Raw genomic sequence first — 15,502 nt, forward strand, 5'->3', positions numbered from 1 at the left:
CACAGTGCATAAAATTCTACAAACGTCCTGCATTGCTATTTGTATGAAATTATCTATGTTCAGAAGTTGCTCCACGCTGACCTGGTAGTAAGGCAAACATTTGCTTTGCATTTACTGCTTGCATGGAAGTGGACAATGAACGGCCATAGAACAATCTGTGGACAGACAAAGGCCATTTCCATCTCCAAGGACATGTCAATACATAGAATTGCAGAGCATGGGCTATGAAAAATCCACTCCTGTATCAACCAATACTGCTTCATTTTGCAAAGGTAAATGTGGAGCGGGTTGATGGTTGTTTATCAAGAAGCCTTTTTTTTCTTTTTTTGAAAAGATGGTCCCTGCAAGTCCCGTTATCTGTGCCATTAATGGTGTACGCTACGGCAGTCTTTTGCACATCAATGTCATTCCAACCCTTCAATAGCATGAATGTGTGGATAGGACCATTTTTATGTAAGATAGCGCTCCTCCACACATTGCACACCCAGTGAAGCTGCTGCTGCAGAAGCATTTTGGAAATGCTAGAATTATCAGCCATGAACTTTCCTACAGCTTGGCCTCCCAGATCACCTGATCTCCATTTGTGTGACTTTTTGCTGTTGGGTTATTTAAAAGATGCTGTGTTTCAGTGCTCTTATTACAAACACAGCTTAACTGAAGGCACTCATATTGCACAACAGATTCTGAACATGGCCCCTGAAACACTTCGATGTTTTGTGGGACATGCTGTTTCTTGGTTTCAAATTGTGGTAGATATGGTGGACAGCATACTGAACTCATCTTGTGCAAGTCTCACGACATTTAAAAAATTATTTCACAGTTGCTTTTTATGTTGTTTTTGGCCTCAGGACAATTAAAATCTAATGTCATTGTTGCTTTTTATGTGGTTTTTTGTTTCAGGACGGTTTAAAACCAATTTTTCCCATCTGATTTGGTATGTCATTGATGCGGTGGATGGGCTTACCTAACAGTAGCACAACAGCTGGATGCTAAACTTGTGTGGTCGTGCACATCGCATAGTATGGTTGGTTTAATGTGCAAACTTGCACCACAGCTGTCATATTGCACTTCATATGTCATTTTTAGCCAAACCCATTTATGCTACTACGCAAAGCCTACAGTGCCGTATAGTGGCAAAAAGTTCATTATATTTTTTTTGTTTCCACTATGTTGCCCCCTTCTTTAATAATATTTCACCAAAATTTGATGTTATTCTGAGCAGTGCTTTTTTTTTCAGTGTTTTCAAACTAGGACTTTAATTATAATCACCCTATATTTTAGATGTTTCCCTGGAACTGTTTTCTGCAAATATGCAGCAACACAGAGAAATAAACCTCCTTAACTTATTGAATAACATCCAGGTAATTACAATCTCCAATTTCACTAGAACATTTTATATCTTCAAATTAAAAAGAAAACTCACCTGCTTATCATCAAGAGGACCAACACCAGAACTAAATTTTAATGTGTTTCTGTCACTCCAAGAGCCTCTCATGAATATTTTGTGCCTTTCACTGGAGCTACGGCCTTGAAACACACTTTTCAGGTAACGCAGACAAGTAAGTTTCTTAACTTCTTCAATAACTTTTTGACCATCTGGACTATCTTCTTTAACAGCAGAGTCCTAAATTTTATGTGTATGGAAAAGAACAGACAAATGAAAAAAGGAACTTCATCATTGGAGCAATAGCAGAAGGAGCTACTGAGGGAAGGAATCGGCGGGGGCGACCAAGGATATCATACATGCAACAGATCATGAATGACGTTGGATGTAACATATACATGGAAATGAAGAGGAAGGCAGACAGAAGAGAGGAATGGCGCTATGCTGCAAACCAACCTCAGGGTTGAACACTAAAAGAAAGAATCTAGAAAGTACACGAGTAGCTAAACGGCAACAGAGATTTCAGATACGACTCACCGCCATATTAAGTTCTCCAGGCTTATCATCATCATCTTCAATATCTGAGGCAGCTTTACCAAAATGCTCTAAAAGCTCCTCTATTCTATTAACATCATCATCAGAGTTGGCCATTCTAGATGAAGAAGCCTCATCCATTTCTTGACTTCCATCAGTGTTAACCACAATTGTAAAGGTATTATTTATAGTTTCTTCTTTCTTTGTAATACTGGAAGTATCTAGACAAAATGGGCATAAAAAGATTATAAACATATTCTATTTAAATCAGTTATAATAATTACAATGAAATGCCAAGTGTTATGGCACAAAAGTTAATAAGTAGCTAAGTGATTTGCAAAGTACTGCCAACAGACAGTTATTGGACCTTCAGTTAGACTCATGCAGACATTTATTATAGTTGCAAGTACCTGACAAGAATTATCAATCCATGAATATATGATATGACATCTGAATAATTGCAGCAGGGCATATGTGCTGTTCCATTTCAGAAGTTGTCAGGATGTGGTAGCAGAATACTGGTAGCACACTATCAGAAACTGCCCCTCTCTTGAGTAATTATAACCATCCAACAAAAATTATGTGACACATGTTCTGACAGATAAATAGAGATTTGTAGTTGGTAAGTACAAATGACCAGATTCATGGGCAGTATAGGGCCTATGAACTCGTGAGACGCATTTGTTATTAAGGAACTGTGAAAAATGGTAGTAGCTTCATGAAAGTGTGAGTTGTAGTTTTATGATATGATTTGGATTCTCTGGTAAAACTGAACCAATCACTGTGTGAAAAACACTATGATCAGATGCTAGGTGATCACAGATTACTATATAGATAATGAGGATATTTTCCTTCTTCAATGACAATGTACCATATAACAAAGCAAAATTAATTTTCAAATGGTTTATATAGCACCGTGAACAAATTCAGTGACTAATACATTTAGTTTTGGAGACTATAAATGAGGTAAAATACTTCTAAGTTGTAATCGAATGCTCCATTTGCAAACTTTGATCTTCTTTCTTCTGATACTAACAACATTTGAAATGGTATGACTGTACATATCTTTCACAGCTTTCTACTGATGGGTTGAGTCTATAGCAGAGTGAGTTGTTGGCCTAAAGGGGAACACAGCACAACATCCAGACACAATATGGCCCAGATGCGCATTTGAGTAATCACCAGAGACATATAATTCTAAGAAAATAAGATTAGTTATGTACAATATTAACAAATACATCAAATGACTTTCATTACCTCAGAGTGCCATGATTAATATTCTGATCATTATTATGAGTGGCATCTGAAAAGTATGCAATAAAATAAAAAGAAGGAATTCATAATAACAATACATACGTCAGAATAAGAGTGCCACATGTCAAATGTAGAACAATCAAACTTTATGTGATAGCAACAAAAGATAAACATGACAAATGTGTTGCTTTCTGAAATTAAGTAATGGAAGGAGTAAAGGTAACAACTCACTGTATATCAGTGGGTCATCAACAGGCACACAAACATGACTGACAATGTTACTAATTTTCAGACAAATACTTCTTCAGAATTGCCAGGAAACACATATTCACGCATAGCTAAATTGTGACTGCTAAACAGACTGTGCCAACACTGCAGTTTACATTTACTGCTTCCATTATTTATATTCCACCAAGCTTATATTGCTTTCAGAACTGGTATCTAGTCCCTTGGTGATAAAAGATGAGACAATAGAACAGGAAAGAATTAAAAAATGTACAAGGAATGGGAGAGTGGAGGGAGGAGGGGGAATCATTTGAAGTGGGATTTGTGCCACATGTGAATTTATAATACATGGAATGGAATTCAAAACATAGAAGCATGATTTAAAAGATTCTCACACTCTTAGGATATTATTCAGGAACTTTCCATTGTGAAATGACAGTATGAAATATCCTTTTTCATATCTTTGTATTCCATCCTCGATTTTCCACTGTCTGATTTTGCCATAGTGAAATGAAAAGTACAAAATAAATACATAGCCAGTCACTGATATTATCATCACCTACTCTCTTGATCCAGCTGGAATGATCAATATAACAATACAGGATTCCCAGCTTTCTACCATGAAGAATATTACTGTATTTCATAGACTTTATTTATTGCTCATTCTGCAGGTTACACACAACAAAGCTCAATGGTTTTCCATTGCACTGTGTTTTTTCTATGTTTTCACTGAATAAATTTACATATAAATTATCAACAGCTGACGTGATAGATCACTTCACTGAAAAGAACATGGTAGTGTGGGGAAATGAACTAATTGAGACTCTCCTCTGGTAGCACAGAAAATTAGCATAAGACAACAGAAGTGGAAGATGAGGACCCATAAAGGTTGAATAACGCAGGGCTACAAAGGAACAGGGAAAGTTACGAGGGGACGAGAAGAAGAAGAAGAAAAGGGAAAAATGAAGAAGTAGATAACAAGATTGTGTCCTAAGCTGCTTTAAGCCGGGTGTAAATCATGTCCTGGAAACTATTTGACATAGGATCTTTGTACTAGGGTTTTTTCAGAGGATGATAAAGTTATGGTTGTGGACAAAGTAGGAAACAGTGTTGACAGGAAATCACAATGTGCCCTTAGAATGTCGGCTCTCTCAGTACCACTTCCCTACTTTATAAGCTCCACGGACACTTTACTGGACTAGCACTCATGTAGGAAAAAATATTATAGAGGAACAGCTTAACCACAGCCTGGAAGTAAACTGAAGCTGTTGGGGCAAGTAGAGCCTGGGTAGCTCAGTTGAAAAGGGCACTGCCGGAGAAAGATGAGGTTCCAGGTTTGAGTCCTATTCTGTCACAAAAGTTCATAATGTCAGTAAGTTTCAAAAAAGCATACACTCTGTTGCAGAGTGAATGGTTCATTCTGGAAAGAACCTTCAGCCTGTGGCTAATCTATTTCTCGATTCTATCCTTTTCCCAGGAGTTTTAGTCCAGCAAAGTATCCAGGAAAGATTCTGTCAAATTTGGAAAGGAGGAGAGATGTACTGTAGCACAGAAGCTGTGAGGACAGACTGAAAATAGGCTGGAAAGAGCACTGTCTGCAAAAGCCAGCTTTCCTGGTTCAAGTTCTCATCTGGCAGACAGTTTTATTCAGCCAGTAAGTTTTACAAAATTACTAATTGTAAATAATCCTTTGGGGCTGTATAGGTACAAGAGGTTACCATCTGGCAGAGCCAGTGCTCCTACAATATGACAACAATTCTTAAAACAAAGAATACAACAAATTTCTGCATGTGTGAACTATCATAACAGCATAATAGTTACTGGAAATTCCCATCAAGAACGTTTACAAAATCTTCGTACTTTGAGTTTTGCAAAATTCTGGCTCACGCTAAAAACTCAACAAATAACATATACTGAGCAAAAATTTCATCCTATTCACAACCAACCACATGAAGGAAATAGGAAAATTAGTGGGGCCAAAAAACCTAAAAGCTTCATGTCATACAGGGAACACTCAACTACTGCACTGAGTACATCCCAAAGCCAATCATATCATCCACCTTTTGAATAATTTACACATAAAAATTCAATTTCAGTGGATCAGTTTAATCACATTCTTAAATGGTAAACCTCTAGGACACAATCCAATACAGAATTGGCCCAGTGCTGATGCACAGCAACTCTGATGTCATGGACCAACATCTGCACTTATTTTGCCATTCAGCATTCACCAGGTAGAGAGAGAACCAGAAACCATATAGTCACAACATGCCAAGTGCTCAGATTCCACAACAGTGACCACGGAGATGCAATTAGCATGAACATTCATATGTATCAACATGCATACTGACAAGGAAAAGTCTAAGACAGTGATCATCAAACTGCGGCCTAAATCCATTATTCACACAGCCCATTATTCTCAGCTGTATTTTATAATAATATGCATCTAGCAACTAACAGCTGATTCTAAAAAGTCAACTAACACTACGAGCTTCTTAAGAGTGTAGTTTTCCTGCTCACTAATGAAGCAAATACTTACAGAAACAATAATGCTTCATTTTAAATGAGTTCAATGTTTCATCCACAAGCTAAGTAAAGTTGGCCACTTAGCTTGAGGGCAGTCAGGTATGTAGGACAGCCACTGATGCGTTAAGAGGGTCAGATTAGGGAGAATGTTTTATGGTTTATCTTCAAGTACTGAAAACTCACAGCATGTGTGACTCACACCAATCAGCAGCTATGGTATAAATTCTGACATGGAACTAACATGGATCCAGAATATGCATAAAAGCAAATAAGGTACATATTTGTTGCAAAGAATATGAAATTAAGTTAAGTCTGTTGCAATACAAGGCAATGAGTATAAGAAAAGTGGCATTCAGAACATTTAGTAAACATTTGTGATTGTGTCTCATAAATCTTAATGTATTTAAATAAAGTACAATTAATGTTATTGATCAATTAATTGTCCACTCACAGAGACAACACAACACTACTTCATTAGGCAGTTACAGAGTCAAAACTAGGGTGGCACAATCTGCAACAGAGAACAGTCAACACGAAGTGTTCCAAATGGTGCCAACTTTTAACAACCAACTTATCATGCCCTGTAGCTAGTCTATTGGGGACTCATAACATACACAGTTACACAGGTTACCAACTAATAACAAGATAGGTGCATAATGATGGTATGCAATGAAAACCTCATAACTCCATTTTGTTAAATTTTGCAAGAGAAGCACAAACGATTTCTTAAAAATTAATATAAGGTGATACAGAAAGTTGCTGCATTTGTAATTGTATAGTTGAAGCCTAGTTATCGACAGAGAAGAGAAAGCCATGCACTTCGAAATCTCTCTCTGGATGGAGGTACTGATGTAGCCACCTTTGAGGTGGAGGTCGATGCCTAGGAAAGTGGCATTTTGGATTGAATAGGGTCAGATGAAGTAAATGGGGGAGAAAATGTTGGGTTCTGGAGAATGTGGATAGAATGTCCTCACCCTCGACCCAAATTGCAAAGATGTCGTCAATGAAACTGAACGAGGTGAGGGATTTAGGATTCTGTGTAATTAGGAAGGATTCCTCTAGATCAGGCTGTTCCAACTGAGCTCCAGGGAGCCGGAGCGCTCTAGAGCGCTCACTGCGGCAGCTTGGAGCCCGCATGGAGGGGGAAAGCGAACTCACTGCCCCCTGGCCGCATGCAGCCGCAAGTGACGCAATAATCCGTGTTCAATGACAGCTATGATTAGCCGCGGGAGCCCTGTACCTCTATTGGAGGATACCTTTCTATTCATTGAGAGGGATGGACATCCGCAGTGTCTTGTATGTCATAAAGTATTTAATTCTGCGAAGAGGTACAATATACGACGACATTATACACGTCTTCACGCAGCGCACTACGATCAGGTAGAAGGCGTTGCACACAGAGAACTGGTAGCCAGGCTTAAGAACGACATACCAGGAGACGTAAGTTTAAAAACGGTTTCATAATACGGAGGGTATCAAAACGTGCAACATAGTTCGTGTTCTGTAATGCGTTTATAATTTTCAGGTGAATGAGAGCGGAGAAAACACTACTGAATCTGCAATTCAAGCAAGCTACAGTGTCGCTCACATCTTCACGACCAGTGGCAAGCCGTTTTCGGTGGGACCACTCGTAAAATCGTGCATGGTAGCAGTTGCAGAATGTTTGTTTCCAAGGGAGGTGCAGGCAATTGAAGGGGTTTGCCTGTCGAAGCAAACAATGCCTCGTCGAATCCTGGACATGGCAGCGGATTTAGAGACATAGCTCAGGAAAAAGGCGGAGAGCTTTGTTGCATTTTCACTAGCGCTTGACGAAAGCACCGACATATCGGACTGTGCTCAGCTTGCAGTCTTTGTGCATGGTGTCGACATGGAGCTGCAAGTAACTGAAGAACTCTTGGATGTGGTACCACTTGATTACACCGCAACAGGACGTGACATTTTTGAAGCTGTTTGTGAATCAGTGGACAATATGAATTTGTTGTGGGATAAGCTCCATTCTGTAGCGACAGACGTTGCACCACAAATGATCGGGCGTCGCCAAGGTTTTGCTTCTTGTTTGAAAAATAAACTGAGGGACGAATTCGGGAAAGACATTTTGACTCTTCATTGTTTTATTCACCAAGAGGCCCTGTTTGCTGAAACAGTAGAGCTAGGTGGTGTAATGAAAGATGTCGTGAAGTGTGTGAATTTTGTGCGGCATCGCAGTATGAATCATCGCCAATTCAAAGGATTCCTGAAAGATATGGAAGCGGAGTATGGGGATATACCTTACCACAGTACAATTCGTTGGCTGAGTCGGGGAAAAGTTCTTGATGTTTTCTTTGCCATTCGTGAGGAAATATGCCTTTTTCTCGAAATGAAAGGGGAAGAAATGCATTGTCTGAAAGATATAAAATGGATATCAGACCTGGCGTTCCTAGCTGACATAACTATGCATCTGAATAATTTAAATCTGTCACTGCAGGGCAAAGGGCAGCTAATCGTTGACATGCACGACCAGATCAAAGCGTTCATGGAAAAGTTACGTTTATTTGAGAGGCAAATGAGTAATGGACATTTAACGTTCTTCAATCGTCTTGCTTCTTTAAAACTACCTGAAGGTACTACTTTCAGCGATTACCAAGCAAAGTTAAAACTGCTCATCATGTCGTTTGAAACACGATTCCGAGACCTCACTAGTTTGGAAATGGAACGTAAGGTGTTCAGCACTCATTTTTCAATTTCCCCCGATGACTTTTCACCGTCACTTCAATTGGAGATTATTGATTTACAAAATTCAACTTTGTTGAAAGAGTGATACTACAACACTTTGGATTTGTCACGATGGTATCGTTCATTACAGCAAAAAACATTTCCCAAGCTTCACAACAATGTCACTGAGATCATGTGCATGTTTGGATCTACGTATTGTTGTGAGCAGCTTTTCTCAGCAATGAAAAGAGTAAAAAATAAGGAACGATCGTTTCTTAAGAATGCAACAATGAAGGCCATCCTCCGCATTAATGCTGCGAACACTTTGACGCCTGATATTTCCGATCTTGTAATGAAAAGAAAATGAAAAGAAAATGTCAAGTTACAGAGGCCCAATAAATTTAGTATGCAATTTCTTGTAAAATAGTTGTTTCTTATTTATTTCCTGAACATCGTATTTCCTGGTGTAGCATGTCACCACGTCTTAGGAGCTAAGAGTATGAGGTTGTCGATCTTGTAAGACGCAGCTGGCACATCAAAACGCTTGCGTTGCCGCCTGCCTCAGCCAGCCGTCCCACGACCGGTGTGCCGGCCCACTTGAATGGTCACAGTGAGCGACATGGCTCCCTGGAGCAGGGAGCGCTCCGCGGCTCACAACGGAGCCGGCGAGCTGGAACAGCCTGCTCTAGATGGCTCAAGAACAGATTGGCATAGGATGGTGGCACGCGGGTGCCCATAGCTGTACCCCGAATTTGTTTGTAGGTAATGCCTTCAAAGGAGATGTAATTGTGGGTGAGGATATAGTTGGTCATGGCAACTAGGAAGGTGGTTGTTGGTTTGGAATCCGTCGGGCGTTGGGAAAGGTAGTGTTCAATAGTGGTAAGGCCATGGGCATTAGGGATATTAGTGTAAAGGGAGGTGCCATCAATAGTGACGAGCAGGGCATCGTATGGTAAAGGGACAGGAACTGTGGAGAGTTGGTGGAGGAAATGGTTGGTATCTTTTATATATGAGGGTGGGTTCTGGGTAATAGGTTCAAGGTGTCGGTCTACAAGGGCAGAGATCCTCTCAGTGGAGGCACAGTAACCGGGCTACCTGTGAAACCAGTCATGTGATCTACAAGCTAAGCTGCAACCACTGTGCTGCATTGTAAGTGGGCATGACAACCAACAAGCTGTCTGTCCACATTAATGGCCACCAACAAACTGTGGCCAAGGAACATGTGGGCCGCTCTGTTGCTGAGTATGCTGCCAAACATGATATCGTTCATTTCAATGACTGCTTCACAGCCTGAGTCATATGGATCCTGCCCACCAACACCAGTTTTTCTGAACTACGCAGGTGGGAACTTTTCCTACAATACACCATATGCTCCCGTAACCATCCTGGCCTCAACCGTCGTTAGTCATTGTCCTCACCCATCCAGCCACTTCCCTGTTCCCATTCCAGCACTACACAACCCTCATTCCACTATCGCACGCAGTCTTTTTACTTCTCTCCTTTTTTACTACCCCACACTCTCCCCACCTCTCCGCTGCCCTCCATCTAACCTGCAGCACTTCACTGTTCGCCACCCCTATCCTAATATCCGTCCCTCTCCCTGCCCCAGTCTACTCCTTACCCCCACCCAGTCGCCACTCCCATCATGCACTGGTGCTGGTGTTCGCAGTGCGGTTTCAGTTGCCTGAGACTGCAGTCGTGTGTGTATGAGTTGTGTGTGTGTGTGTGTGTGTGTGTGTGTGTCTGTTGTCTATTTTCGATGAAGGTCTTACTGCTCAAAAGCTTTATTTATGACAGTCTTTTTGTAGTGCCTGTCTGCGACTCAGCATCTCCACTATATTGTGAGTAGGAACTTTCCTTTTCATAATATTGGCTATGATAACGTGTTCACTGCAGTGTTTATACTAACTATTCCACATTCCTCTTTAATTATCCATTATTAAACCTACTCCAGATTACCCCTATTTGCTTTGTACGAGGGCTATCCACAAAGTACATTACGTTTTGGAATTAAAAATAAATAAAGTATTGGAAAGTTTTTTTTATTATATACAGATGAAAGCCACACTTCAATACTACTTTTCTACATAGTTGCCATTTAAATTAAGGCACTTATCGTAGCGATGGACGAGCTTGGAAATTCCTTCGTCATAAAATTCGGCCGCCTGCGCCTTCAACCACGTGGTTACCTCTTCTCGAAGCTGTGCGTCGTCATGAAAACGCTGCATAGCCAACCACTTCTTCATTGCTGGGAATAAGTGGAAGTCGCTCGGTGCAAGGTCGGGACTGTACGGCGGATGAGAAAACAACTCCCACTTAAAAGATTCGAGAACTTCACGAGTGGCATTTGCTGTGTGGGCCCGGGCGTTGTCGTGAATCAGCAAGATCTTTGAGTCCAAGTTACCCCTGCACTTGTTTTGTATTGCTCTTCTGAGGTTGTGCAGAGTTTGGCAATACCTTTGAGAGGTTATTGTAGTGCCTCTTTCCAGGAAATCCACAAAAATCGTATTTCTACTGGGTTACTGATTAACCACGTGGTTGAAGGCGCAGGCGTGGTTGAAGGTGCAGGCGGCCGAATTTTACGACGGAGGAATTTCCAAGCTCGTCCATTGCTACGATACGTGCCTTAATTTAAATTGCAACTATGTAGAAAAGTAGTATTTAAGTGTGGCTTTCATCTGTATATAATAAAAAAAATTTCCAATACTTTATTTATTTTTAATTACAAAACGTAATGTACTTTGTGGATAGCCCTCGTATTTATAGCCCTGTATTCACCTCACCAGAAGTCCTTTTCCTCCTGCCACCAAACTTCAGTAATTCCCATTATATCTAACTTCAAGCTACCCATTTCCCTTTTTAAATTTTCTAACCTACCTGCCCAATTCAGGGTTCTAACATTTCGTGTTCCAACCTGTATAAATGACAGTTTTGTTTCTCCTGATGATGATACTCTCCTGAGTAGACCCCATCCTCCAGTATATTTCACCCGAAAGGATTCAACCATACAGTAGAGCTGCATGCCTTTGGGAGAAACTGTGGCTGCAGTTTCCCCTTGCCAGCTGTCCTGTCGGTGCAACCACATTGAAGGGGTATCTGTTGAGAGGCCAGACAAATGTGTTTCCTGAAGAGGGCAGCAGCCTCTTCAGTAGTTGCAGGGACAACTGTTTGGATGATTGACTGAGATGGCCTTGTGAAATCAACCAAAATGGCCTTGCTGTGCTGACACTGTGAACTGGTGAAAGCAAGAGGAAAATAAGTACATATTATATTCCTGACATTGTGCCAGGATGAGAGCAATATTCAGTGTAATAAACTCAGAAAAAATCTTCAAAAGGCCAAGATTGATAGTACAGCATTTATTTTGGTAGCCGGTTTCAGTAAGACTATGTCAGAATACTCGGATCTTATGCTCCATACATTCACATAATTTTCTCCATCTGTGCTACACATCATGTCACATCACGATTATGCATGTGAAGATCATGAAAACCATTGTATATTGGCATGTCAAATTTAAAATAAATAACATGTACAAACATAAGGATAGTGAACAGAAAATACAGGACAGTTTGGCATTTAAAAGACTAATATGGATGCATGATGAAAATATACATAAAAAGGGTTATAACGAAAAGACAAGTGACAACACACGGACTCTCTACAATGAATGAAAAACCAATGTAAGAAACTAACGATGGCAAACAATAGAAAGTGCAAAGGGTATCTCTGCATATACACACAGTGTTAATACGACAAGCAGCCATGAGGAACTAAGTGTGGTCTGTTGTTCACAACGAATGGGCCTATCATTTGCTGTTTCCATTTACGAACCATAATTGGTTACCTACAGTGGCATCATAGGGTCTCTAAGTGTTGTCATGCTCTTTCTGTGTCTTTTTATTATGCGTCCATGTCAATCTTTTAAGTACTATTTTGTTCTGTATTCTATTTACTTTTGAAGTACAGGATGATTATAATTTAAGTTAAACTTTCAAAGTGCTGTAGAAATAACACCAGGAGTCAGAATGACCTCAAACTGCAATGGAATATTATTGGAGAAGGGTGAAATGTATGGCAGATGAAAAACAAAAGTAGTGTGAAAATTGATCAATAGATGGCGCTGGATGTGTCAGAATACATAAATGAAAACGCCTGTCAGCACACGATCCATTGAAGTTGGTATAAACACGTCAGGTACACGGCTTTTCCTCCTTTTCCATCTGCGACATTCGCTTGCATATCTGTGTTACAAAACTGATGACTGTGCACATGTCGCTCTGCAGAAGTTCCACACACTGAATGGTTTGAAAAAAGGCGTTGGTCCGAAGACTGCCATGGTTCTTGAGAAAATGATTCAGAAATTCAAAAAGACGGGTTATTTTGGTGTGCAACCTGGTATAGGGAGGAAACGAATGGATTTGACGTCAGTGGAAGCAGCGACCACAGCAATGCAAGAGGAGATGAGTGGTGGTGTGAAAACATGTAGTGCAGGGGGAATTGCCCAAACACTGGACATACCTGTGAGCACGGTGCGTAAAATCCTATGAAACATCCTTCTTTGCTATTCATTCAAAATTACCCATGTGCAGGAGCTGTTTCCTGTTGGCCTGCCAGCAAAAGAGACCTACGCTTTAGAATTTCTTGCTCGCATGGAAGTGAACAATGATTGGCTGTGGAAGATTTTGAGGACAGACAAAGCCCACTTCCATCTGACAGGACACATCAATACACATAATTGTTGAATAAGGGCAATGGAAAATCTAGACACAAATCAACCAGCACCACTTCATCCTGAAAAGGTCACTGTGTAGCGTGGGTTTATGGCAACATTTATCATAGGGTCATATTTTTTCGAAGAGACAGGTGCTTCCAGTCCTGCTACCTGTACCTTCACTGGTAAGCGCTATGAGTGACTTTTGCAAAACCATGTCACTGCAGCTCTCCAACAACATGGATGTGTGGATGGGATAATTTTTATGCAAGATGGCGCACCTCCACATGGAAAGTAATAATCCGATTTGTTTTTATTGATGCTTTGGCCTCAGGACAATTAAAAACCAATGTGATTCATGCTTTTTAAGCGGTTTTTGGTCCCAGGACAATTAAAAACCAATGTGAGTGATGCTTTTATGCGGTATTTGGCCTCAGGACAATTAAAAACTTATTTTTGCCTTGGTGGATGGGCTTAGTAAATAACAGTATCACACCTGTAAACCAACGCACACTGAGAGGTACAGTTTGTTTAATGTCAAACGTACACCTTAGCTATTGTTGTATGATCCATTTGTCATTTGTAGTTGACCACTATTAAATTATGATGCTTTATTAAATTATGATGCTTACAGTGCCATCTATTTCTACATTTTGTAACTATTTATTTTTCTTCTGCCATACGTTTTCCCCCTTGTCTGATAATATTCCATTGCAATTTGAAATCATTCTGACCAGTGCTGTTATTTCTACAGCAGTTTGAAAGTTTAACTTTAATTATAATCATCCAGTATATTATTAACTTTTATCTCTTCATCTGCATCTTCCTGCTTACCTATCTACCACATACAGGCCCTACCTGTAATTTTCTTGTCCCCTGTTTGAGTGCCACCTCCTGGCACATCTCAGCACTCATTCTGTGTTCTTTCAGGATGCCTGACATGTAAGTGCATGTGACATATGTCAGTTTCCTAGATCGTAAATGGTTTCACACAGTAATTGTGTTATTACTGTGTTTTTAATTATGTTTGCTGACAATTAGTTCCCATAATTTCCATTACATATATCTATTTCAATATTAGATGAGTCAGACTACATTATTTTTTCATTTATTGCTTTTATGAAGAGCATGATTGAGTTGTTTAGCATTACATTTGTTGTTGTTGACACCTACTGCTACATTATTCTCTACCTGACTAATTGTGTTGTACACAAGAACCTCATTAACCTGGATCTCATTAATCTGTATACAGAAGACAGCTACTGGATAAATTAAATGCAGAAGACGAAGAAGTTGGTGTCATTCCTGTATTGAAATCGGTGTATTAATAATGTCCTGTTTTTTAGTTGCATCTCCTTGAGATCAAATCACTTAAGTTCATGAAAATCAACTTTGAATACCTTCTGTGAGCATTAGTGTACCTTCTGTGGCCACTTGTTTGGTTTACATTCTAACAGGTGTATCTCTGTAACAGATAAAAATTGGATACATTATAGCAACTGTTTTATTCAAATTAGTCTATATTGCCTCTTGCAGTATCTACTATTCCTCCTGAAACACTCAGCATAAAAGGGCAAGTCAACAAGTAAAGGCATTTATTTCTGTTTCACGGGTTGACAGCAATGACTCAACAATGGCGTGTTTTGGTCTGACGCATGTTTCATACCCAAAACATCTGAAAACATTTCATGACATGAGCTAGTAGTCTAGTACCTCCCGCCGCGGAAGTCGAACACGCGCCAGAACAAATGGACGTGGTCAGCCCATACAGGGCTCCGCATCCACGGCGGCTATTCCGTGCAGCGGCTCTCGCGCAGCGAGGGCGCCACCGCTACACCACGTGCAGACCACGGCCAATAGCCGCTCCCTCCGGTTTCGTATATAGGGACCCGCTCTGCCCTAGTCCAGTCAGTCTGGTACTCGCTCTAGATTGTGTCTCTATCTCGGCGGTACTGCGTTTTGGTCGTTGCTCGTTGTTGACATTTGCCTGGCTCTGGTTCCGAGTGGATTTACTGTTGGTGTTTGGTGTTGTGGTTTCTACAAGCCTCCGTTGTTTATCTCTTCCTTGTTGTGTCTGTCATTGTTGGTTGTTGTCGGTTGTCGTTGGTCTGTCGTCCAACTCGTCCTTGTGTTTACCCGGTGGAGCATGCTCCACCGGTGGCGGCTTCCCCGCC

The 15,502-nt window shown here is 40.5% G+C and overlaps 1 protein-coding gene across 1 annotated transcript in view; it reads right to left on the reverse strand.

Moving 5' to 3' along the window:
- Positions 1-15,502, reverse strand: part of LOC126199091 (uncharacterized) — a 133,773-nt gene that overhangs the window by 34,562 nt on the left and 83,709 nt on the right. Inside the window, exons 5-6 of the mRNA XM_049935842.1 lie at positions 1,922-2,139; positions 1,424-1,624 (exon numbers count right to left, since the gene is read on the reverse strand). Coding sequence (XP_049791799.1) covers positions 1,424-1,624; positions 1,922-2,059 — 339 coding nt within the window. The 5' untranslated portion in view covers positions 2,060-2,139. The remainder of the gene's footprint in view (positions 1-1,423; positions 1,625-1,921; positions 2,140-15,502) is intronic.

Source organism: Schistocerca nitens, chromosome 8 (assembly GCF_023898315.1).
Source record: "Schistocerca nitens isolate TAMUIC-IGC-003100 chromosome 8, iqSchNite1.1, whole genome shotgun sequence".
NCBI classification, from domain to species: Eukaryota; Metazoa; Arthropoda; class Insecta; order Orthoptera; family Acrididae; genus Schistocerca; species Schistocerca nitens.